The 27,333-nt window shown below is 37.9% G+C and overlaps 2 protein-coding genes across 2 annotated transcripts in view; one reads left to right on the forward strand and one right to left on the reverse strand.

Annotated features, from left to right (window-relative positions):
• LOC116525064 (olfactory receptor 2AG1) overlaps nucleotides 1-14,519 on the forward strand; it is a 57,888-nt gene extending 43,369 nt beyond the window's left edge. Inside the window, exon 2 of the mRNA XM_032240594.1 lies at nucleotides 12,286-14,519. Coding sequence (XP_032096485.1) covers nucleotides 12,306-13,256 — 951 coding nt within the window. The 5' untranslated portion in view covers nucleotides 12,286-12,305 and the 3' untranslated portion in view covers nucleotides 13,257-14,519. The remainder of the gene's footprint in view (nucleotides 1-12,285) is intronic.
• Nucleotides 14,520-24,709: 10,190 nt separating this feature from the next.
• LOC116525341 (olfactory receptor 2D3-like) lies at nucleotides 24,710-25,633 on the reverse strand. Its single transcript, XM_032241146.1, has one exon. The coding sequence runs from the start codon at nucleotides 25,631-25,633 to the stop codon at nucleotides 24,710-24,712; it is 924 nt and encodes a 307-aa protein (XP_032097037.1).
• Nucleotides 25,634-27,333: the final 1,700 nt, after the last annotated feature.

Raw genomic sequence — 27,333 nt, forward strand, 5'->3', positions numbered from 1 at the left:
TTGTTATATTTCATGGAAAATGGTCAGTCAATAATAAGGTAGAGCTAAATTTTTGAAAGCGTATTTGTATAAGATTTTTTTTCTCTGCTCAGCAGATCCATTTTTTGAATTTACATCAATTGGCTTTTTTTCCTGTGGCACTGGACTTAGCGCCAAGCAGGCCTGCAAGGGAAAGTCACTTCAGCATATTTTAGATAGTCCTCCTTTGAGCTACTATTCATTTGGGGACTCACAACAAACTATTGTAGGCCAGGAAAGTCCAGATGTAACAAAGGTAAGTACTGAGACTTTTACCAGGAGATCAGCATCAGGAATTCTAGGAACTCACGGCTGGCTAGTGGCACAGAATTATTTTGGGCGTCCCCACATGTGCAAGATGGTACATGTACAAGGTGCATAAGGTATAGATGGGAGTGAGTGAACAATGAAGCCTGAGGAACTAGAGAATCTGAGAAGGAGAGCAGTGTAGGGTCTTGACTCTGTATCTCAGGACTTCCAGGCTTCACATATTGCCTTGAAACAGAAACACAGCCCTTACCTCATATAGGAAGGAGCACAGCTTCCAGACCATACCAACTCTATTGAGAATCATTTGAGGGATAAAGAGGTTCAAGAAGACAAAGAAAGAAGAGTTGGTTCTTCTGGCAGGGATGAATGTAGGTGTGTGTATGGCTGTCTCTGGGATGAGAAGTCAAAGGCTCCTCCAGTCACTGGCACCTCAAATCCTCTCTAGAGTAGAGATAGATGCAGACAGGCAGCTGAGAACCAGGGCAGGATCCTGCAGAAGCAAGGAGCTGAATCTCCTCCAAAGTTTTTTCATCCACTGTCCTTATGAAAAAGTCCTTACTGCTTTGGAATGGTTCTAGCTGAGTTCTTGAGTCCAGGTCCTCAGATTTCACATATTCCCCTCGTGCTAGGATTAATGATAAAAGAGGAGCACAACAGGAACGTGGAAAAGGGAGGTATAAGAGGAGCTGCTTAAAAGAGACCCACCAATGCCCAGCCTCACTGTCCCTGGGCCAACAGTGAGCCTTGTCCTGGGGGAGGCTTCATAGTCTCACCCTCTCAGCTGACATGACCTCCCTGAAAATGTTGCTCCAGGAAATGGCATTTTAATGAGTCCCCTTGGGCATGTCTCCTGGCCTGCCGTTTCTTCAAACTTTACCACCAAATGAGCTCTGCACCTTGAGGCCTTGTTCTGCCCCTCATGAACTTGCTATGTTTCACCACTCACTAGAGTCTAAATCTTTCTCCTGCCTCACAAAACCAGAACTATTTTTAACCTAGAAATCACTGAGTGGAAACCCAGTCAGAGGCTGTTTCTGACCAAATGGCTGTTTCTCACCTCCCTGTCCAGCCCTCTATCCATATTATAAAGTATGTCTCATGGGTTCTACAGATGCTGCCACTCCCATATTCCTCTTTGTGCCACTAGCCCGGACTACTACCAGCTAGAGGCAGTTAACTATGCTTCTGTTAATATCAGGTCTTCATTGAGCTTTAATGAGCGTCCAACACTAATTTATTTTCAGTCCTTTGTTTCTCCTTTCTACTCCCTCTTGTGTGTGTGCACACAGGTGCATGGGATTGCGTATTCTGTGATCAGTCAGCTCAGCTGCTCAGAGCTCTGGGATGATGACACAGAACCTGCCTGCACTCACCACTGCTTTTAGTTCAGGCTTTCCCATCCCTCACCAGATTCTTTGCTTGATCTTCCTCATAAAGTGATTATCTCTTTAATCACTCATTTCACCAGGAAATGCTGAAAATTGCTCTTGGAGTTATCACATCTTTTCTCTTTGAACTTAAAAATTGAAAATAAGTTTCTACTTTCTGTTTATATAAAAGTATACTCAAGAAAATTATTTCAGAAGTGCAACAGAAGAAATAATATAAAAATCTATTTTTTCATTATAAAAAGAATGTTCTGAAAAGGAAGTTTTAAACATGTAAAGTATAAGAGCAGCATTATTCAAAATACAATAAAAACTGGAAACAACCGTTACGTCCATCAACAGTGAAACAGATAAATATTCACCAAAGGGTTACTCAGTAGCAATCAAAGCAAAGGAACCAGGGCATACAACAGAAGAAGTAACTCAGGAAACTAATATTAAGGGAAAAAAGAGAGACCTTAGTATTTTATATCATGGTACTTCAGTACTTCTTTTACAGAATTAGGAACTTAAGTGAAAGTAAACTTTTTATGAATACGTGTACATTCAATAAAACTACATAAAAATGAAGAGAATGATGGACATAAAATTTGGGTTAATAGTTATAGTGAAAGGAAGCAGAGAGCTGGACTGCTAGTGACTGTTGTCAAGTCCAAGTCTACTACTTGCCACACAACACCCAATAAGTTGAGAGACAAGTTGTTGGGGCAAGGAAGACAACTTTATTTCAGACAGCCAGCAAACTGAGAAGATGGTGGACTAATATCTTAAAGAACTACCTAAAGTTGATTAATTTTTAGGCTTTTTTTATGTTAGAGGGAGGGGGAACAGGGACGGGGCTAAGGCCAGGAGGTAACTGGTGACCACAGATGTCTGGGCATCAGCAAGGGTCTGAGAAGGTTGAAAAACTTCTTCATTCATGGTCAACTACTTGTCAAGTCCACCTTGTTTCTATAAATCTTTAATCATTGTTACTTATATGCATACTTCCTTATTTCCTTGGGGGTCTGTCTCAAAAGAGAGGGAGTCATTAGTTCTAAAGTTAAACTATAATATAAATTCTGTTTGTGATTAGCTTGGTCCACATGTAGGAATGAGCAAAGGCAGTTAGCTTGTGAGCTCAGAAGTAAGATGTAGTCAGCCACATTAGACCTCTCTCACTGTTAGATGACCTTATGGGAAGATGAGGGTATTATCAAGGTCCTAGCTTGCATTCTGGGAGCTGACTTTATGGTAATAATCAATTAGTCTCTACATATCTGACATTCAACCTTTCTTTCTATTTCACAGGTAAAAATAAAGATCACAGATGATTAAGTTTCTCAGATGGAAACTTTCTTACACATTTTCACTATCTTATACAGGAACCGTTTTTACTCCTTGGCCTTTTATTTCAGAGGAGTAAGTGCTCATTCTCCAATTTAGGGTTGACTTCTCCAGTTATTACTGAGATCCTTCCTTTCTCATCTTCATTCCCTACCCTCTCTCCCTTTACTCCTTCATTTATATATTCTTCTTGTAGCATAAGCCCTCTTCCAATCCTTTCGTTTAGCTTCCAAAGACAATCAAGACTTCTCCGTTCAAAAAATAATCTCTTGGTTTTCATTTTTTTCATACGATTTCTCTAAATTCTCTCATTTTTGTAATAGTTTTCTTTAAAAGTTTTTAGCTGAAAAGTAAAAATTGTATATATTTTTTGTGTACCACATGATGTTTTGAAATAGATATACATTGTAGAATGGCTAAATTGAGCTAATTAACTTGGCATTGTCTTATATATTTATCTTTTTTGTGTGGTGAGAACACTAAAATATACTGTCAGTAATTTTCAAGAATATAATATATTGCTATTAACTTTAGTTACTATGTTGTACAACAGATCTCTTAAACTTACTCTTCCTGTGTAACTGAAATTTTGTATCCTGTGACCAGCATCTTCCCAATGCTCTGCACCCCTGCTGCACCCTGGTAATCACCATTCTACTCTCTGCTTTTGTGAATTCAACTCTTTTAGATTCCACATATGAAGAGAACATGCAGTATCTTTCTTTCTGAGTGGATTACTTCACTTAACATAATATCCACCAAGTTAATCCGTGTTGTCACAAATTATAGAATTTTCTTTTTGTTGTAAAGCTGAAAGGTATTTCAATGTGTGTGTATGTATATCTATATCTAGCTATGTATATATCACATTTTCTTTATTCATTCATTAGTTGATACTTAGGTTGATTTTGTAGCTTGGCTATTGAGAAGAAGGATGCTATAAACGTAGGTGTGCAGAGATCTCTCCCACAAACTGATTCCATATCCTTTGGGTATATACACAGTAGTGGGATTGCTGGATCATATGGTAGTTCTATTTTTATTTTTTTGAGGAACCTCCATACTGCTTTTCCTAATGTTTGTATGAATTTACATTCTCATCAACAGTGTTCAAGTGTGCCCTTTTGTTCACATTTTTTTTTTTTTTTGCTAACACTTGTTATCTTTTGTCCTTTTGTTAATAGCCATTCTAACAAATGGGAAGTGATATATCTCATTGTGGTTTTGATTTGCATTTCCCTGATGATTAGTAATGTTGAACATTTTCCATATACCTGTTGGCCATTTTTGTGGTCCTATTTTGAGAAATGTGTTTCAGTTTCTTTGCTCATTCTTTAATCAGACTGTTTTCTTACTATTGAGTTGAACTCCTTATATAGTTTGGTTTTAAGTCTCTTATCAAGTGTATGATTTGCAAATATATTCTTTTATTCCATAGGTTGTCTCATTACTTTCATAATTGTCTCCTTTGCTGTGCATTTTAGTTTGACATAGTTCCATTTGCTTATTTTTGCCTGTGTTTTTGGGGTCATATTAAAAAATCTTTGTCTATACCAATGTCATGTATTACTTCACTTAACATAATATCCACCAAGTTAATCTATGTTGTCACAAATTATAGGATGTCACGGATCTTTTCTACCATGTTTTATTCTAGTAGTTTTACCGTTTCAGGTCTTACATTTAAGTCTTTAACCATTTTGAGTTGATTATTTTGTATATGGCAGAAGGTCAAATTTCATTCTTCTGCATGTAGATATCTAGGTTTTCTAACACTTCTTATGGAAAAAACTGCCCTTTTCCCATTATGTTTTCCTGACAGCTTTGTCAAAAATCAATTGCCCAAAGCTGTATGTATTGATTTATAGTGTCTATTCAATTCCATTTCATCCCATCCCATTCCATTCCATTCCATCTCATTCCATTCCATTCCATTTGTGTATGTGTATGTTTTTATGCTATCATGCTATTTTGATTACTATAGTTTTGCAACCATATTTTGAAATCAGGTAGAGTAATGCCTCTGGCTTTGCTCTTTTTGCTCAAGATTGCTTCTGTTAGTTGGGGTCTTTTGTGGTTCAATATGAATTTAGAATTGTTTTTTCTATTTCTGTGTAGAATGCCATTGACAATTTTATGTGGATTAAATTGAATCTATAGATCTCTTTTGGTAATATGGATATTTTAACAATATTATTTTTTCCAATTTATGAACATGGGATATATTTCCATTTTCTGCATCTTCTTCCATTTCTTTCATCAGTGTTTTATAGTTTCAGTGTGCAAATATTTCACATCCTTGGTTAAACTTATTTTTAAGTATTTTGATTTATTTTATTATTTTATCTTATGGCTATCTTTAATCTTTTTTCATTTATCTTATCCTTAATTAATTTATTATTTTGCCTTGTGGCTATTGTGGATGAGATTATTTTCTTGATTTCTTTTTCAGATAGTTCATTTTTAGTCTATAGAAATGCAACTGCTTTTTATATATTGATTTTGTATCTTTCAGCCTTACTGAATTTGTTTATCAGTTCTAACACTTTTTTGAGTATTTTGGGTTTTTTACATAAAGGATCATTTACAAATAGAGAAAATTTACCTTTTTCTTTCCAATTTGGATACCTGTTATTTTTTTCTTTTGCCTGATTGCTCTGGCCAGGACTTCTAGTATTGTGTTTAATACAAATGGCAAGAGTGGACATGCTTATCTTGTTCCTGATACTGGAGAAAAGCTTTCAACTTTTCTCCACTAAGTGTGATGTTAGATGTGGGCTTGTAATATATAGGCTTTATTGTGTTGAAGTACATTCTTTTAATATGCAATTTATTGAGTTTTTCTCATGAAAAGATGTTAAACTTTATAAAATGCCTTTTCTGCATTTATTAAGATGATCTACAGTTTATGTCCTCTATCCTATAAATGTGGTATATAACATTATTGATTTACATGTGTCAAACCATCCTTGCATCCCAGTTGATCATGGTAAATGATCCTTTTAATAGGCTGTTGAATTTGGTTTCCTGGTATTTGATTGAGGAGATTTGTATCTATGTCCATCAGAGATATTGGCCTTTAGTTTTCTTTTCTTGTATTGTTCTTCTCTGGTGTTGGTATCAGGGTAATACTGGCCTTGTGAAATGAGCTGGAAAGTATACTCTCCATTTAATTTTTTTCAAAAACTTCGAGAAAGATTGGCATTAGTTATTTGTTAAATGTTTCAGTCTTGGTAGGTTGTATCTGTCTAGGAAAAATGTAGTTTTAATGACTATATATTATCTTATCACATGAGTTCTCTAGCATCTATGTAGGCATTTGCTGACATTTAGTTTTACTCCTCCAAATATTCTTATATGAGGGTCTAATTTTATCTTAGATAAAATTTCTAAAAGTTAAATTACTGGGATAAACATCAACACTCTATTTAAAGTTCTTATTACAAAGAGCCAAATTGGTTTCCAGAAAGTTAGAGACACTTTGTTTTCTGGATAGCATTATGTGAGAATGCTTGCCTTACTATGTTATTTCTAATTCTGTCTTATCATTGCTAATTTATTAAACACTTCAAGGAAATAAAATAGATGTTTTAATTTACATTGTTATTTTGTTTTTTATAATGATGTTTTACAGATCTTTATAGATGAAAGCCACAAACAATTTAACACTTATGTATGTGGCCATTTTTTTCAGTTTTAAAATTTGGCTACATGGTAGGATTTATTAGATAGGGAAAGATCACAATATTTAGGTAGTTATAAAAATCCATACTCTTCCTTATAATTTTCAGGCAATTTTACTCAAAATTTCCATCTTATTTCAGAAAATATTTTCTTATACATATGCTTAATAATTTTGTTAATTATATTTAACTTTTTATTTCATCTCCAAGCTATTTAGGTGTATTATGTATGTTGAGACTTTAAATTATTGTTTTCAAAGAGCTGATTTTCCTGTTAGCATTTGTAATGACCTTTAAAAATGTATTATTATTTTTTACAATCACTTGACCATATACTGACTTCTTATATATATGGTAATAAAGAGTTTTTCTGAGCTAGCTCGCTAGTTCCAGTAGTCTCTCAACGCTCTCTTTTTCCATTTCTCCTCACTGACCTTTTATTATGTTTTATTATCTGTTATTTCTGATAAGCTTTTGATTCATCTGCCAAATGTCAAAAAATCCCCTTATTATATTCATTGCGGTTACGTTGAACTCATAAATTACTTTGGGAATGTTGGCTCTTTGCAATATTCTGTCTTCTACACCAAGAATATAGTAACTTGCACAGCCCTAATACAACCTCTTTCTTATTCTCTGAAAATACCATTTTATACCTTCACTCTCAGCTTCTGAAACTGCTTTATACATCATTGGGAAATTAAAAGCAATCATATAGGACTTCCTCATTTTCTACTACCAATTTACCATACATCTTCACGTAGCTTTTCGTTTTTGAAAGTGCCTATAAGAGGTGAAACCCTCCACTAATGCTCTTCATATCTAATTCTCTTAATAGCCAAAGAAATTGGTCTTGCAATACCTGATTCTCCTCTACATCATTTCTCTGTTGGAATATAACTATAGGTCACATACATGCTCTAGTATCTTTGATCTTAGGGAAGTCTTCCCTTGAAATTACATTTCCCTTACAAGTCCCCCAATTCTCAGAGCAAATCATCTTGAAAGATGTGTACCTACCCAAAGTTTCCACATCCTTTTCTACCATCCATTGCTCATACCACTGTAATCAGGCTTCTCTCCCCTCAGTCCCACATTACTGCAGTTGTAATTGTCAAAGTCAGCAATGATGTTCCTATACGAAACTCAGTATCTCTTCTTTATTTTCATCCTACTCACACATTCAGCCACATTTGACACCATTGGATCATTCTCTTCTTTTGGTAGCATCATCTTTTACTCTCAGGCCACTACAACCAATAGGTTTTCTAAGTACTCCCCTGGACTCAGTCTTTACTTGGCCAACTGTTCCTCTTCAACATGACATCTAAATATTGAAGCAGCCTGTGGCTCCATTGCAAGCTTCATTTTCTTCTCATTGAATACTCTCTGGCAATTTCATCATCCCATAGGTTTAAGTGCATTTCAACTCCCAAGGGCATGACTTCCTCTGAAGCACAAACTCATTTCGTAAATCTGTATAATTTACATGTCTCAAAAACATTTTAAGAAATTTTGTAAGAACATTTTCAATGTTCCTAACTAGACAGCACTTAATTATGACAATGTTTTCAGTCTCTAACTCAAAGCATGTATGCATGTATGTGTTTTCTTAGACGATTTTCTGTTTTGAATTGTACCTCCTTCTTTATGTGCATAAGTAATCCTGTTTCCTTTACAAAACTCTCCTTTTTTTTGTTGCATATTAACTGGGAAGACTTGAAATGTAAGGCCTCAGGCAATATTTCATTCATTTTGAGTTAGAATTTTAAAAAAAGCCTATAGTTCACAGCTTAAAAGAATGCAAAATGGAAATAAAATTGGGAATGCAAAATAGTTTAGTCCATACAAAAAAGTTTGTCAATATTTTGTAAACCTAAACATACACTTACCACATAACCAATCGGTTTTACTCTGAGATCTTTTCCCAAGTCAACAGACAATTTATGTTCATGTCAAAACCTGTACATAAATGTTTATACTGTAATGGCTTTTTTATAATCAACAAAATAGGAAAAAACAGAAATGTCCTTCAACTGGTGAACGGATGAACAAACGATGATACATCCACACAGTTGGATACTATTCAGAACTAAATGGGAAAGGACTGCTAGTAGATAAAAGAATATGGATAAATCTGAAACATATTATTCTAAGTGAATGAAGTTAGACTCAAAATGTATGATGTCATTTATATGACAAAATAATAGTGACAGTAAACAGATCAGACAGTTGGCAGGAGCCAGGGGGGAAGGAATACAAACAGGCACCTGAAAATTTCTGTGGCTGATGAAAGTTGTATGTCTTGAATTTGGTGGTGGTCTCATGACTATATACATTTGTCAAAACTTGCTAAATTGTATACTAAAAAAGGTCAATTTTACCGTATGTAGATTGTACTTTAATTAATAGTGAAAACAGAAATTTATAGTGTTAAATAAATGAGTATGAAGCTTCTAATATTTCTGCTTCTACAGACTTCAAGTACCCATAGGAAAATTGCACTCATGTTATTATTTTTGTGAAGAGTTTTGGTTTGACTCTTTTAAAAATATAAACATATTTTGTTTTTCAAGAATTAAACTTGACAATTCACTTATTGAATCAACTTCTAAGTTCACTGTTTCTTCTTGTATACATTTCCTAGGCACCACTTTTCTCCTTGCCGAAATTATTTTATTGAGTCTGAGGATAAATACTTTCAATGCCATTTTTAATTAGACCTAATTCATTAATGATGGCTCAGCTGTGCCTGGAATTCTAGGTGTGCAGTTATACTTCTTCAGCACTTTTGAATATATTTCTTCCTTGTCCTATTGCTGCTATTGATAGTCCACTATTATCTAGTTGTCTTTACTTAGTGGCTAATCTGTCTTTTATTTCTGGGAGAATATAAAATGTTTTTTTATATAGGGTATCAATATCAATTGATATTGATACCCTATAAGTTCAGTACTCTATAAATTCCTTTTTGTTTTCCTTTCTAGAACTTGGAAAATTGTCCATTTACTCTTTAAGCATCACTGGTGGCAGAACACAGTAACATCAAGACACATAAGCCATACTGAATTGCCAAAGGTCAATGAAGGGTAGACCTCGCATTTAGACTCCTCAGGGAGCAGTCACATTGAATAGGAAATAGTCCAGGGTAAAAGGACCATAAAGAAGGAAGCAGCATGCCACATAAGTAAGGAAATCAACCTTATATTCTGGGACAGAGTGCTGGCCACACAAGGAGGCTTTATGTCCTGCTCTATTTAGTTAATTTAGAAATGAGCCATCAGTGCTTTGCTTGTGGAATAGAAACATAGAGCCTTGGAGCTTATTTAGTGAAAGAAGAATACAGGAATTCCAGGCCAGGAAACACGCCCACGAGGATTAATTATCATCCTGGTCCTGGGCCAGCATTGCCAGGGAGGCCATTTGAGCTGAGATGATAAGTCCCTTGGAACATAAGGGTAAAATAGAGGGAAAAGATTACGGGTCAGAAGACAGGGCACACTCTCTCAGGACAAGGCTCTGGCTCACCTTTGGCTCCAGGGAGAGTGAGGCAGGGGAAAACAGAATCTTCTTTGGGCAGCTCTTTCAATATCAACTCAGTATCTACTTCCTCCAGGACCCTGCAGCCTTTATCTTTGCTCCCTGACCCCGGCAAGAATTAAGGAAAGTCTGAGTATCTGAACCCAAGAAGTCAGTCTGGTAACTGCTCTAGGGCTAGAGGGGTCTCTCCCTGGGAACCTGTATGAAAGTAGTAGTTTCTACTAATTCTTCACAGGTAGGAAAACAGGAAAGTAATCTTCTTCCTGTATAGGAAACTACCCAAATTCTGTATTAGCTGTCTTTCTGCATCCACTTCCATCTCCAGGGAAGACCTGCAGATAACTGGAAGGAATAGAAGGGCCCTAATGTCTAATCTCACTAGGACTTTTCAGACACTTAACCCAGCTTGGCAAAAATTAAACCAACTGAATACTGCTGAACAAAGCCACGTCCTTTCTTCCCATTTTGACTGGAACATCCTTGACCTTCAAACAATCCCTAGGAAAGTCTGAGTGGTCAGACGGCTCAGCTTCTCACCACCTGAGGTAAGGATTTTGTATCTCTTTCAGGGAAAGGTGTGCTTCTAGGCAAGTCATGTAGGAAAAACGGAGTCCAAAGCATATCCTGAGAACTTAAACTACTCTGTCTGCCAGATTTCCTAGTATAATATTTGGGCTTCATAGCTTGTTCCAATTTGTGTATTCTTAATTTTCCAAACCTGAAAAGAGAACCAATAAGGACTGTGCTACAGCCCAGGCATGGGTATCTGCTTCCTGGTGGAAATTGCAATACTTGTCTTTAGACCCTATGTGCTCTGCTTCCTTTTAGTAATGCATTTTTGCATCTATGAGATGATGAATATCCCTCAAAGGGCCATCTAAAACATGATGATGTGCCCATTACATGTTCTCATACATTTTAACCATTAAGGTACTAATGGCCCCATAAAAGGTCAGTGGAAACCAGTGAAATATTAAAACACAGATGCCATAATATGGAGAGATGATTTATAGAAGGGCGCTTCATTTCAAAATCTTTAACTGCATGCTCAGAGTTGGCTTTATCGGTCCAGTTTCATGATGCACACAGACTCCTATCAGTCTTAGGCCCTTTTCCTCCTTGGCTTCTCCATGGCATTGGGTACCACAATGCCAAGAGCTGCTTTCCAGAAAAGGAGTTCGTCTCTATCACTGTGATCCTTCCATCAAGTTTAGATGTTCTAGCCCTGCAGAAGGGAGAGTGAACAACTGGTCAAAGGCAGGAGAGAGGATAAAATTATTGAGCATGATTACACATAAAATAGATGCTCTTTTGTTCCCTTTCACCATTTCTCCCAAACACAAATATCCTACTCTTCCTAGGAAGGACCTCATATATTATGTTTCTGAGCCCTTCCAAGCTAACCTATTTTAAATAAACATGTTTGCATTGATCCTAAAGTATTTAGCTCTAAACGCAACACCTCCTCAAACACAACATATTCTTGTCTCAGACAGTCCATCATCCCTTCTCTCTCAAGCTTCTGTAGGGCTGGCTAAGAGAGGTAATTGAGGTGGACAAGTTTTAGTCTACTAATGAGGCTTTCATCTACTGCCTTTAGTACTGCAAACAAATGTGGCTCTTAGCTCTATGGAGAAGGAGGGGAAGTGCTTTATTGAAATCCAATCTCTGTATGTTTGGAATTTCATATCAAAACAGGTCTATGAAGAAAACTAACTGAATAGGTCCAAGGATAATCTAGGGTGTGTGTGGCAGAATATTTCTTTAATCTTAAGATAAGGATAATTTTTCTGGAAAGACACATGTTCAGGTTTAATGTCTTAAATAAGATTTTATGTATCTCTTAATGTTTAGTTATTACTGTGATGTCTGTTCTCCATTTAGATGGATCTTTTATTAAAATACTACAAAAAAAGTCAGACATTCAGAAATCAAGAGGAAAAGCCAATTATCAGTGGAAGGGGTATTATCTCAGTGGATTCATGTCCTACAGAGCCCCTGATGTTACAAAACTAGAGTTTATCTTAGCAAAAATTCATGGAGTATCCATCTTGTTCTAGGTAATGAAAGAAGCCACAGCATGGAGCTCTGGAACTCCACCTTGGGAAGTGCCTTCAGCTTGGTGGGAATTTTGAATGACAGTGGATCTCCTGAAGTGGTCTGTGCTACAATTACTGTCCTGTACATGTTGGCCTTGACCAGCAATGGCCTGCTGCTCCTGGTCATCACCGTAGAAGTGCAGCTCCACGTGCCCATGTACCTACTGCTTGGGCAGCTCTCTCTCATGGACCTCCTGTTCACATCTGTTGTCACTCCCAAGGCCCTTGCAGACTTTCTGCGCAGAGAAAACACCATCTCCTTTGGAGGCTGTGCCCTTCAGATGTTCCTGGCACTGACAATGGGTGGTGCTGAAGACCTCCTACTGGCCTTTATGGCCTATGACAGGTATGTGGCCATTTGCCATCCTCTGAAATACATGACCCTCATGAGCCCAAGAGTCTGCTGGCTCATGGTGGCCACATCCTGGATCCTGGCATCCCTAAGTGCCCTAGTATATACCGTGTATACCATGCACTATCCCTTCTGCAGGGCCCAGAAGATCAGGCATCTGCTCTGTGAGATCCCACCCTTGCTGAAGTTGGCCTGTGCTGATACCTCCAGATATGAGCTCATGGTATATGTGATGGGTATGACTTTCCTGATTCCCTCTCTTGCTGCTATACTGGCCTCCTACACACTAATCTTATTCACTGCGCTCCGTATGCCATCAAATGAGGGGAGAAAGAAAGCCCTTGTCACCTGCTCTTCCCACCTGACTGTGGTTGGAATGTTCTATGGAGCTGCCACATTCATGTATGTCTTGCCCAGTTCCTTCCACAGTCCCAAACAAGACAACATCATATCTGTTTTCTACACAATTGTCACTCCAGCCTTGAATCCCCTCATCTACAGCCTGAGAAATAAGGAAGTCATGGGGGCCTTGAGGAGGGTCCTGGGAAAATACGTGCTGCTGGCACAATCCACGCTCTAGGGAGATCTCCTGGCTACCTCCCAAAATTCTTTCTCCTCAAAGTCAGAAAATTCATGTTATGAATCAAATACTAATGGTAAATTAATACAGTTCAGAGTGTAGCATTTAATAGAAAAGTGAAGGAATGTAACTGGATTTGTCAAATGCTCTTTCAATCTTCTCTCCATGAAGTAATTTATAGGGCATGATTTATATTATCTAAAATTACTCTTCACTCGATATAAAATTACTCTTTATTTTTCCAGGAAGGTACTTAGTTAAATGGGTCCCACCTTGGGACATGACCTCTAACCTTGGAAGTTTATATTGGATCAGAGAAAGGAAAAGAACCAGAGAAAGGAAAGTTTCAAGTGGGTGGCCTAAGCAAAACCCAAACATCAAAGGGGGAGATGTCTTGAGATTTGCACAAATTTAGAGCAACTGATCTTATTAAAAGATTATATAGACTTCTTGTCAAATGTCCCAACTGGTAATAGTTTGCTTGTATTTGCATTGTACTAACTCTTTTTTTCTTTTTCTAAACATCAGCCACATGAAACACCCCAACAGGTGTCTTTGCTTGTTTGTTTTTGTTTATTGGTTTTTGACATGGAGATATTTTATAGTTCCTAAAATTCAATTATTAATGAAATGGAGAAAACAGAGGCGAAGGCGGTCTATAAGCAAAGTTTATGATAAATAACTCTGCTTATTTTTTGCTAAAAAAAAAACAAGCAAAATAGTGATTTTTCCATTATCCAAGGTTATCTTGAAACATTCCAACAATTGCAGCGGTCACATGTGTGGTGGGTGTGGATATATGAGTCAGTGTGTCTGTGTCTGTGTGTTTGTGCTCAAGAAGGAGAGGACAACATACTGCATTTTCTCACCAGCTTAATTATGCTGCACTACTATTAGTTTGTAAGTCTAAGAATACTGAAAACAAAAGGCGTCAACAAAAGCTGTGAGTTGCATTTTGAACCTTAAAAACAATTTAAAATAATATGGCTAATTAAATTACACTCTTTTGGAGGATATTGCTGTCTGTAGATAGCTAACACTTTTTAAGTCAATTCTGTAGTAACTTAAAACAATAACTGACACTAGGTTCAGAAAGTATAGTGGTATATCATGTTTGGAAGGCAGGCCGAGTAGAGATAGTTTCTACACATATTTATATGAATTTCCTTCCATTTTAATACAGGCATGCAATTTACTGATTTGATATGTGTGTGTAAAACAGATTTTTAAAACCTACTAGCATATGGTTATTTTTCCCTATAGTATATACAGCTAGTGCTCGACTTAACGACCACGGTCGGGACCGCGGACCGGTTGTAACACGATTTGGTCGTAAGTTGAGTAGGCTATATGTACAGTTGAAATGGTGCACACGGAGATGGTAGTGCTGCCGGAAGCTGGTCCGCACTGTCGTACGCCCAGCTGGGCAACGTTTGCGCTGCCAGATGCGGAGCAGTCGTGGCTAGCGATTGTGGTCGTAAAGTCGAATGGTCGTAAGTTGCATAGGTGGTAAGTCGATCAATACCTGTAATGGCAGTATACAGCACTGCAAAGAGTCTAGGGTCTATTATCAGCGTCCAGAGTTAGAATTCAATACACCCCACTTAGTTCTATAACTTTGAGCGTATTACTTAACTTGTTTGTGCCCAAGTCTGCAAGTTTACAAGTCTGCAAAGTGTAAACTGACATTAACAATAAGACTTACTTTGTACTGTTGTGAGAATTAAACAAGTTAGTAAATATAAATATAAGGCATCTTTCTATTTGTAATCAGCATGTGTCATATAATAAGTATTTAATAAGTTTAACACCTACAGAATAAATGGCCCTGAAAATACTGTGGAGTGATAGTATAACATTACATCATATGGGTGTTTTGTACCATTATTAGCTATCATGGTTTTACCTTTAACATTGCCGTCTGTGTGTGTTTGAAATCAGTAATGTCAATCTCTTGGATGTAGGACTTTTTTTTCTATAGAAAATTCCTATGAATGAAATTACTGAAACTAGGGTTAAAAATCTACTTAGTACCCTTGATATGAAAAGACAAATTGGTTTTTAAAAAATATTAAATATTTTGCATTCTTAACAGCAACATATAAGTGTCCTTAACCCACTACATCTTTTTTCATGTTAAATTTTACATATAAATAGTCTTCACTAATTGATAAGGTATAATATTTGTTTATTTTAGTTTGCTTAAGTAACCTGTTCACATTTTTCTTATCAGTTTGTTGAAGTTCTTTACAGGTTAGGAACACAGAGACTTTGTTATATTTGCGGTAATAACTTCTTTTGAATTTGTTATTTGGCTTCCAATATCTTCACAGTAGATATTTTTAGACAGAGAAATATTTAAAATATTTGCATAGTGAAAGATATATTTTATGTTTTTTTTCCAGTGATTTTTCACTCTTAGGATATAATTTTCTATTCTCATTGACGTCTTTGATGTCTGTTACACAGTCCAATTTAGGTAACAATTTATATACTGTACATATTTTGTCATTTTATAATTTGTTTAACTTTAAAAATAAATGTCTGATTTATCTTTTCATGTGAAAATGATATTTTAACTTTCATCAAAGCTACCATTTTTCCAGTAATAATATTTTAAAGCAATCCTTCAGTTTTTTTTTTTTTTTTTTTTTTTTTGAGAGCAACATGGCTGTTTATTCACCTGGGTGGCAGGTGGGCTAAGGCTGAAAAGGGCATTAGCAAAAGGGCAGTGGGTTAGGAGTTGGTTTTATAGGTTTGAGTGTTTTTTTGGAGGATGGGGGTGTTACAGAGTAAGTTCAGTTACAATGGTGGGGGGCAAGGAGTATACAAGTTCAGTTCCAATGGCAGGGTTGGGTGAGAGGTATTTACATTATCATAAGAACAGTTAAGATGGCAGGGTTGGCTGAGGGGCTTGTGGGAAGCTCTGCTGGGCGATTAGGGACAATGGCTAACTCAGGCAGGGGGTGGAAGACTTCAGCCGAGGCAAGCAGGACTTCAGACTTTCAGGCTCCAGACTTGCATATGGAGACCTGATATACCTATCTTTTTATATATAGAGAGAAAGAATTAGAGAAGAGGGGGTGATAACAGGTTTTAGGGGATGAGGGCGAAGTTTCTCAAGGCTTCTTCCAGCAGGATTGGGGGCAGGGCGGAAACCTAAAAATGGGAAAGAATTTAAACTGCTGGGAGATTTTGGGGAAAGGGGTAATATTGTGGGGTTGTTAGAAGGAGCTTTTGTCATATTGACTGGTTATTGCTTGTATACGATTTTATAGGAATTGAGAGATTAATTGGAAAAACACAGGGCTTAAATAAGAGAAGAAGGAGTATTAGAGAAGGTTAAGTGTGTGGAGGGAGAGCTTTTGTTTTTATGGTGTGTGAGGAAGCTCGTGGTATTTATATGTAACCACTCACTTTTATTAACAATATTGGGTTTGAGCAGAGAGCGGGAGCCAGATTAAGAGTGAAATATTAGCTGTAATTACCTGGAGGAAAAGTGTAAACCGGCAACTTAAACAAAAGCAGGGCATGTAAAAGTAAATGAGTACAGTGAATTTGAGCACAGTTAGCAAATAATAGAAACAGACTTTTTGAGGTGTGGTTTAAGTAGCAGGGGCGACTGCATAAAGGTGGAGAAGGCGAGGGGCTGAAAGTGTGTGAGGTGTGAAGAGAAAACTTCGGAGGTTGTGAGAGCTAGATGTTAACTGGGGCACAGCCTGTGATTCTAAGGAATTTTAAGAGTATTAGGGTGGCAGCTGCTGCTTGCTGCGTGTTGTCTTGAGGGCCAGCCCAGGACTGTTAGGTTAAATTGTTTGGATAAAAAGGCCACAGGCCATGGGCCTGGCTCCTGTGTGAGAATTCCCACTGCACAGCCCTAGATTGTAGCAGTATATAATGAAAAAGTGTTGAGACAGGCTGGGGAGAGCTAGTGAGGGAGCAGGTTTTAGAGCTTTTTTTTTTTTTAAGTCGCGCAATGAGGAGTGAGGAAAGGATTTAGGATTAATAGGTTAGATAAGTTTTCTTTAGTGAGTTTATACAATGGCTTAGTTAGAATAGCAAAACCTGGTATCCACAGGTGAAAGTAGCAACCACACCCAGGAAGGAGAGAAGCTGTTGTTTGGTGGATGGGGTTGGGGTTTGGGAAATTAACTGGATACAGTTGGCAGGAAGGGCGTGTGTATGCTGGCGAAAGATTATAACAGATGGGGAAGAAATTTGGGCTTTGGAAGGGGCTGCACAATACCCCTTTGAGTATAGATGCTGCAGAAGCAGGAGGGTGAATTAAAAGTCCATGTTGCAATACAGGGTGATAACAGGTTTTACATTTAAAGGCTGTTGTGGGATGGGGTGCTGGGGCTGCGCAGGGTAAGGGTGGTTAGGTTTTAAGGGGATGATGAGGGGTGAGTGACTTGTAGCAACGGATAGGAAGGCGGTGTTTTACACCCTAGGGTTAAGGTTCGGGAACATAAGGGGAGATATTGAGGGAGGTATGGGTTTGGGGAGGAGGGCAGCAATGAGGTGTGAATGTAGCCCAGGAATAGTTAAGGAGGCGGACAATTTTGCTCGGATATCTAGGCCTAACAGGGGAACTCAACAAGTGAGGATGATTAGGAAAGAATGTGGAAAGGAGTGCTGGCCTAATTGACACCAGACCTGGGGAGTTTTGAGAGGCCTGGAGGCCTTGCCATTAATTCCCACAACAGTTACGGAGACAGGTCCTTGAAAAGAAGGCAGTGTGGGGTGGGAGGCCCCCGTGTTAAGAAGGGGATGGACTTACCCTCCACCGTAAGTGAAGTTTCGCATCCATGATGGTCCAGGGGGCTTCCAAGATGCTGGGGCAGCGTTAGTGTTTAGCCGCCAAGCCGAGGATTGGAGCTTCAGGAGCTCTGGGAGCAGCAACGTAAGTCAGACAGTCGACTTTCTGTGGGGGCCCCCCGCACAGACGGGGCAGGGCTTAGGAGAAATCCCGGGCTGCAGGCATTTCTTGGCCCAGTGGCCAGATTTCCGACACTTGAAGCAAGGTCCAGGAGGGGTGGCTGGTCACGCTGCAGTCTGGGCGCTTTGAAATCTTTGTGAGCCAGTGGAGAAGCTGGGGTTCGTCTTACGGAAGACAAAAAATCTGCCGCCGGGCAGATTTTTCGCTATTATTGAACACCTTGAAGGTGAGGTTGCTTAATTCCTGTTGTGGGGTTTGAGGGCCAGATTTTAATTTTTGTACCTTTTTGTAATGTTGGGGTTGACTGGGTGATAAAATGCATTATTAAGCGTTTTTTAGGGGTGAGAGTAGAAGTAAGGATGACATTTAAGTCCCTCCAGGTGAGGTTACAGGACTGGGTTAAGTATTGGAGGATTTGATGAAAAGGAGCCTAACTGGTGGCCAATTTGGAAAGGCTGGATAAAGGAAAAGAAACGTGCACCCTAAATATGCCTTTGGCTCCAGCCACCTCTGGAAGGGGGAATTGTTGGGGAGGGGCAGAGAAGGTAGCCGCAGGACTAAACTGTAAGCTGGGAGTTGAGATTAGGGAGGGATTGATGTGTAAAAAAATGCCTGGACATAGGGAATTTCAGACCATTTGCCCGTGTTGCGATAAAAATTGTTTAAATTTTGTAAAATAGAGAGGTTGGAAGTGCCATTTTTTGGCCATTGGAGCCATTGTTTAACTTGTACTGTGGCCATGCAGTGTTGCAGAAGATGAGACGTTTGGGTTTTAGGTTAGGAGACAGTGAAGAGGCTTGAGGTTTTTTAGAACACAGGCCAATGGAGAGGTGGGAGGAATAGAAGATGGACGATAGCCCATGGTTCTGGAAAGGCAGCAGAGACAAGGAAAATGGGCACGCAACCTAGCCGCTCAAAATGCGTCCCTAATTGAGCCTGGGTTGAACCTCGTCATTGGTGGGTGGTCAAAGACAGCGTCCTCTATGTTGACCTGCCACCAATATTGGCCATGAGCCTCGTGGGCGAGTGGCTAGGGTGAACGTCTCCACGATAGTATAACCCCTGGGGAAACTGGGTCCTCAGATCCGTGACCTGTGTCGGATTTTCTGGTCATGAACCTCACAGAAGAGCCTAGTTTACCTGATTTTCCTTGTTTTTGTGGTGGAAAAAGGATGAAACTGAAAGGGGGAGGGAGTAGAAAGGAAAAGACAAAAGGATGGGAAAGCAAAAAAGAGAGACTGCTTACCAAAATAGCCAGTGGTGTGCATCTGTGGGCTGGTCTGATGACCCCAGGTCGGTAGGTAGATTTCTTCATGGAGGGAGCACAAGAACAGGGACAGGCATTTGGTCTCCCATAGGAGTTCCCCCGCCCCGGGTTTCCGGCACCTAATGTTGAAAAATTCGCGCTTTGAATGAAGAGACCTTCCAAACAGTCTTTGTGTGAGCAACATGGCTATTTATTCACCTGGGTGCAGGTGGGCTAAGGCTGAAAAGGGCATTAGCCAATCCTTCGGTTTTCTGTTAATTTATTCTATTACTTTCATCAGACATGTTCTAATAAGCTATGTTTTGGCTTATTCAGTTATAGCTTCTTTCTCCTCTTTACTCTTTTGGAAGACATTTTATTCTGTCATTCACATCTTAATAGCTCATTTGTAATTTGATTGTGAATATATTTAACTGATAAATTCATTTGATAATTTGAGCATTTTTACAATACTCAGCCTTGCCTTCCTGAACATGGTATACTACTATACTTCCTGAACCTAGTCTAAAGCAGTTTTAAAATGACATTTCACACCATCATTCTCAGCTGATGCCTTGCCTCACATTTCACTAGAACTGAAGCAGTTGGTTCTGTTCCCTCGTCAAATATTTTGCACACCTGTGCTTGCATGTACACTTCCTGTTTTCCCTCATTATAACTGCTTGAACCAGGAGGCGGAGGCTGCAGTGAGCTGAGATCACACCACTGTGCTCTCAGTGCTCTCAGCCTGGGCAACATAGTGAGATTCTGCCTCAAAAATAAAAATAAAAATAAATAAAAAAAAATGAGAAGCCTTTCCATGACTCCAGTCCCCCTCAGTTACTGTAGCATTATTTTCAGCTTCTCTTGGCAGGAAAAAACAAATACAAAGGGAATATCCATGCCCATTTTCCCTTTTGCTGATCTTCTATTCATATCTTAACCCACTTTGAGTCAAGCTCTGGTCTCTTTCTATGGATCTTTTTTTTTGTATCAAAATTATCATTAATGTGCTAAATAAAATGTTCACCTCCATATTCTCCCCCATCAACCTTTCAGCAACACTGATATAATTGACCACATCCTTCTGTTGGGAAATTTTTCTTCTTTTGGCTTCCAGACACCACACATCCCTGGCTTGCCTCTTTAATCCCTACCCTTTTTTTGCCTTATCTTTTTCTTTCTGAATCTTTCCACATTCAGATGATACTAATATGGAATTCCCTGTCTTCTCAATCAAGAATCGTTTCCTAATTTCATCCACTTATATAGATTTAAATTCTGTCCATATACTTTTGAGTCCCAAAGACCACACTACTTGCATAATGCAGACTTATATATCTAATTGACCACTTCCTACTAATAGAAATTTTAAACTTAAAGTATAATTTCGATTCATCACCCTACTGATCTGTTCTTCCCTCAATTTGTTCCACCTAAATTAATAGCATCACCATCCACACATGTGATCAAACTGAAAGCTTAAATATAAACACTGTTTTCTCTCTCTGCCTTACCACATTAACAAGTAAATCCTATGGGCTTCATGTATACAATAGATTCCACATATGTGTACTTCTCTTGGTTTCCCCTGCAAATGTCTCAGTCCAAGTCACCATAACTTGTTTACTGTTGCTCCATGATACATTCCTAATAGGTCTTTCTTTTTCCACTCTTGCCCCAAGATAATCTTTTTTTTACCCCCTAGTACATAGACTGATCTTCATAAATATAAATCAGGTCAAGCCTTTCCATACAGATGCCCATCATCTAGTTTCTGCCAACTTTTCAGCCCAAGTCCGAACCTGTGCTCCCTGACCCTCACTCTAATCTCAACCCATTGACCTCTTTGCTGTTCATCATATAGTCCAAAATTGTTCCTGCTTTAGGGCCAATTAGTAGCTATTCTCCTAGCCTGTGATCTCTGTTAAAGCTTGTTTTAGTACTTCACAGTATTTAGTTCTCATCTTAAATGTTAACTTCTCAAAGAAGTTATCAATGCAGGTAGCACGCACCCAAACCAAAAGGCATTATGGCACACTTCGTTTTATTGTCTTCATTGCACTTACCATTATATTAAACTTTCTTTTTTTATATTTTAGTTTACTTGATTACTCTCTGACTTTACCCTCCAAAATGAAAGCTCCTTGAGAGCATGAACTATGCTTTGTGTTTGTCATTGTTTTTTCTCCATAAAATCTAGGAATACCTGTAGCATAATATAATAACAATGTGAAAATTATATGAGCATGAGAGTGTGTGTGTGTGTGTATCTCTTTGCTGAAGAAATAGAGGACTATGCCATGATCCTAAATAAAAATACTTATTTTTTATTTCAGGATGTTAATCTTTTGGTAAATAACCTATAAATTCAATATATGAAATCAAAAACATCATGGCATAATTAAAAAGTGGACTTTGACAAGGTGAAAAATAGAAAGGTTGAGTTGAATGATAAAATACTGTGGAAAATAATTGATTCACTGCCTCTTACCCCTACAATATACCTCTACCTGGTTATCTCTTTGTTAGTCAGTTCTTGAGCACAGTTGCTTGAGCCTAGAGGTTTGAAGCTGTAGTGAGCAATATATCTGCCTCTCCATTCCAGCCTGGGGTGACAGGGTAAGACCCCATCTCAAAAAAAAAAAAAAAAAAAAAGGATAGTGAGATAGTGAGAAAGAATCCAGGACAGAACCATTCAGTTCTCAACTTAAAGGTTGCCTTCTCTGGAATGCATTCTGTATCTTTGCTAAAGGTCTGTAACTATGTGACTCCATCATTCTGTTGGAATAATGTTTGCCAAGATCAGTAATGACATAACTGACAAATTTAGTAGGCTTTTATTAATACATGAAACTCCTCAGACATTTAGAAATCTTTTCCAAAAGGTCTCTTTTCTTTTTTTTTTCTAATTATCTGAGTTTTTATTTTTATTTTTTAAATTGTACTTTAGGTTCTGGGGTACATGTGCAGATCATGCAGGGTTGTTGCATTGGTACTTAATGGCAAGGTGGTTTGCTGCCTCCATCCCCCATTACCCACATCTGGCATTTTTCCCCATGTTATCCTTCCCCAACCTCCCCACCACCCACTGTCCCTCCCTTAACGGCCCCCCACAACAGACCCCAGTGTGTGATGCTCCCCTCCCTGTGTCCATGTGTTCTCATTGCTCAACGCCCACCTATGAGTGAGAACATGTGGTGTTTGATTTTCTGTTCTTGTGTCAGTTTGCTGAGAATGATGGTTTCCAGATTCATCCATGTCCCTACAAAGGACACGAATACAAAGGACATTGTTTTTCTATGGATGCATAGTATTCCAAGGTCTCTTGTCACTCCTGTCATGCTTTTATTTGGCTTTTCCTCCTGAATTTCTGATTCTTGCTGCTCCAGGCTTGATTAGCTACTCTTCACTTTCCCAGAAATGTTGGTGACTCCAGGGTTCTGTCCTGGATTCTTTCTTTCTTTCTTTTTTTTTTTTTGAGGTGGGATTTTGATCTGTCACCCAGGCTGCAATGCAGTAGTACAAATATTACTTACTACAGCCTCAAACTCCTGGACTCTTGGACTTCTGGACTCAAGCCGTCCTCCCAACTCAGTCTCTCAAGTACTTCTTTCCCATTATCTTTCTGCAATGTCAAGTCTCATCCAGGATTGCATTACAGATTTAAACTAGGATCTTTCAATAATTATACATATATATTTGTGTGTATGTATGTGTGTATATATACACATATATATGAAGCTATATATAGACACACATATCTCTCATATGTCTATACACACATACATATGTGTATACTTATACACATATATGCATAATTACATATGTGTATACATACATATATATGAGTAGGTGTAAAGTTAGAAAAATATTGAGCTATAAGGTTCATATATATATGTGAGAGAGAGCACATCCATCTTCATCACTCTTACGGTCTGCTGTAGGACCAGGTACCTGCATTTTAATGAAACCACCTATACATTTGGTTTTCTGGTTAAAATTTGTCATACATCTTTAAGAGTATTAAATTGCATTTCATTTATTTAACATCCAAATTTATTTCTGTAGTCCATATCTCTTTCCCAAACTCCAGTTCTATTCATTAATTCAGGTCTATTTCTTGAGCAGCAATGGCTGCACATTTTATTACAGCGGTAATATAGAGATCAGCAAAATGGTCACATGAAGTTTACAATCTATGGAAGATTCAAACTTAAGCAAATAATTGCATCCATCATTTATATTAAAAGTTATCTTATTACCTAAAAAACAGCATAAATGTTTTCGTGTGTTAAGAATCACCTGGAACCTGTTATAAATGGAAATTCTTGGGATAAACTGCCCCACCCTATCCTGTACTGAGAAACATTTTTAACAAGCTATCTAGGCATCACTGTGGGTCATGTTATGCAAAACTACAGCTTACATTATGAAGCTCAAACGCCTTTCCTGTAGTTTCTAAGGCATAAAAAGTGCCCCAGACTTCCTTTTCTTACATTTATCTTTAGTTTTCATCACCATCTCACAAATCCTCTAATCTTCAGTTTTCTCAGAATTACATGCTGGGAATTCTTTAGTATTGAACTCAAGGCACTTCTCAATTTGCACCTTTTGTCTTACTTTTTAGCCTTATAGCTCACTATTTTTCTAACTTTACACGTACTCTTGGAAAAATTCTACCATCTGTTACTCCTCTGATGTGCTCTCTTTTCAATTTCAGAAATTGTTAAATTTAGAATCCAAGGCCATGTTAGAAATATGACACCATAAAACTTTGTTTTTTATATGTCTATCCCTAGCTTCATAAATGTACCTAGGATATGTAGTACGTGTTCAAAAGATGTTGGCAGAAGTATGTTCTCATATTTGTGATAGTTACATTTATTAGTACTTTGGTATTGATGTATAGTTATATTCCTACTTGTTTTAATTTCCTTATTAGCTTGTATGGGCCAGGAGAGAAGTGACTGTCCATCCATCCATCCTTCCTTCCGTCCCTCCGTCCATTCGTCCTTCCATCCTTCTTTCCTTCCTTCCTTCTTTCCTCCCTTCCTTCCTCATTCTTTCCCCTCCTTTATTTTTTCCTTCCCTTGCATTTTCTTTTCTTCCTTTTATTTCCTGTGTCTACTAAGGTGCCTTGCTCTGAATAGGCAATTTGTTGAATTGCCTTTTTGAGAAGATATAGGAAAAGAGAAAAAAAAAGTGAAATGGAAAAAATTAACAAGAAAATCACTTCTCTCCAAATCCCTAAAATGGTCATCATAATTATTTTGTAGTTACTCTCCTGAGAGCCCCTTTGACATCCTTGTTCCTTAAACTATAAATGATGGGGTTCAGCATAGGTGTCACTGCTGAGTAGAACACAGAGATCATTTTATCCCTTTCATTCATTATCTTGGAGTTTGGCCTCATGTAAGCAAATATTGCTGAGCCATAGAAGAGAACAACAACAATGAGATGGGAACCACAGGTAGAGAAGACCTTCAGCCTTCCCTCCCTGGACTGCATCTGGATCACGGTGGAGATAATATTCCAGTATGAGACAAGGATGAGGGAAACAGGAGCCAGGAGGATTACCACGCCCATTGCAAAGATGGCCATTTCTGTGCTATAAGTGTCTGCTGAAGCCAGCTTCAGGAGGGCAGGAGGTTCACAGAAAAAATGTTTAATGATATTACTTCCTTGGTAGGGTAGACGCAATGTGAATGTGGTGTCCACCAGAGACACAAATGCTCCACTGGCCCAGGACCCTATAGCCAGCTGGACACATACCCAATGTGTCATAATGGTGGAGTAGTGCAGGGGCTTGCAGACAGCCACGTACCGGTCATAGGACATCACTGCCAGCAGTGCACACTCTGTACATCCAACCAGAAGTAAGACAACAATCTGTGTTGAGCATCCAGCAAAGGAAATGCTTTTCTTCTTCACCAGGAAGTGGATTAGCACCTGGGGGACAGTGGTAGTAGAAAAACAGAGATCAGCAAAGGACAAGTTTCTAAGGAAAAAATACATAGGTGTGTGGAGCCTGGAGTCAATGTGAATGAGTACAATGATCAGCAGGTTTCCCAGCACAGTGAGCAAGTAGATAATCAGGAAAACGAAGAAAAGCAGAACTTGTGTCTCTGGATCCTGTGAAAGGCCCAAGAAGACAAATTCATTCACATAGGTTTTGTTCTCCTCTCCCATCAATGTTTATTCCTGTTTATAGGTCAGCAACAAGAAAAGGAACACATATTAATCAATTATTTAAAAACTCCAAGTAACGTACGTATTTTATTAATCAGAGTCCAAAATTGAGCTATTGATTTTTGTCTCTTAATAGCTTCCACATGAAAAAAAAAAAAAAAACCTGCATTCTCCTTTTGCTCAATAGCTCTGACAATTAAAAACCATTTCTGATATTTTCCCTTTGAATCTTTTAGGAGCACCTTAGGGGAGAAATCATCCTGAGTGGGCTACATGACCAAGCCTTGACTGGACCACCTAATGGTTTAGAGTCCTTAGTGATGTCTTCAGCACTTATTACAGTGCATCCTTCCTTTTATGTAGGTTTGGGAAGCAAACAAAATGATTTGCTTTAAACCAATTAGCAGTATACTGTAAACTGTTTTTTATACTGTAAACTGTTTGACATTTATGAAGGATGATTTTAAAAAATTATGTTAGCAAAATGATCCTAATGAAGCACTCTGAGCAGCAGTAGAAAATTAGGATTAGGGTAAAGGAAAATGTCATAGTCTGTGATCCTGTCCCTTGTCCAAATTCTCCTGTCGTTTATTTTCAACATATAAAGGGTGCTGAGGCACATCAATAAAAATAGCTGCTTCACTAAGAGTTGTGCTCAATAACATCGTTAAAATATCCCCTAATCTGTCCTCTGTATTCCTTTTTTTTTTTTTCTGCACAGGGTCTCTGGCAATAATGACACTAATTATTTTGTATTGGGCATTCTCCTGGCATTAGTCATTATTGATGTTTGTTTGTTTTTTTTTTGCATTCACTGAAAAAAATCCTCTTTAAGTAAATGAGGTAGTTATAATGATCTCCATTATACAATTGATGAGACAAAGGCTCACAGAAATTCTCAAACTTGTTCTTGTGAACCCTGCTCATTATTTCTGTATTCTGCAATTATTTTTTTCTTCCTCAAAAACTGCTTGCAGAGTTTAAGCTTTTTTACACAGTTCTATCTCTGACATCCATTTCTGGGAGACAAGCCCACACAGTGTCTCCATTTCTATGATTTTAGGACTAAGCCACAATAACAGAGTGGTCAATAGGCACAAAATAACAGTTAAGCATATTTTAACAGTTATTTTTCAACACTTCTAGAGGGTCTTATCTGCTGGGCAATAGGAAATATTAAAGGAATAAATATGGAGAGAAGTGACAAACATTATTTGCAGATAATTTGATTATATATCTTGAAAGAACCAAAGAGCCAATTCAGCACATAAAGGGTAACTGATAACTGACTGGAAATTCGGTTTGATGCAAGATGAGCAACAAAAAACTCTTGTGTTACTATGTACCCAATATAACCAAATAAAAATTAAAGCAAAAAGAATTCTTTTGGAAAAGGAACAATACCTAAATTTAACAAGGTATGCACAAGAAAGATCCAAGACCTATTTAAAGTGTGAAACATGATATCTGAATAGATAAATAGATACATTGATTTTATAAATAGAACCACAAGGTCTTATAAAAAAATTCACTGTAATTCCAAGCATATTTACAGAGAATTTTTATAAAGGAATTTAACATATTTATTCCAAATTTTATCTAAATAATTCAATTATAAAACATTGTAAATTTCCTCTTATTAATATAATGAATACTGAATAGACATAAAAAATTTAAGCAATAAATATAGTGTAGGAACA

The sequence above is a fragment of the Sapajus apella genome, unplaced genomic scaffold, assembly GCF_009761245.1.
Source record: "Sapajus apella isolate SASKATOON/1434 unplaced genomic scaffold, GSC_monkey_1.0 scaffold47, whole genome shotgun sequence".
NCBI classification, from domain to species: Eukaryota; Metazoa; Chordata; class Mammalia; order Primates; family Cebidae; genus Sapajus; species Sapajus apella.

Coding starts and splice junctions, on each gene's coding strand:
- LOC116525341 (XM_032241146.1), bottom strand. CDS start 25,633: ATGGGAGAGGAGAACAAAACCTATGTGAATGAATTTGTCTTCTTGGGC.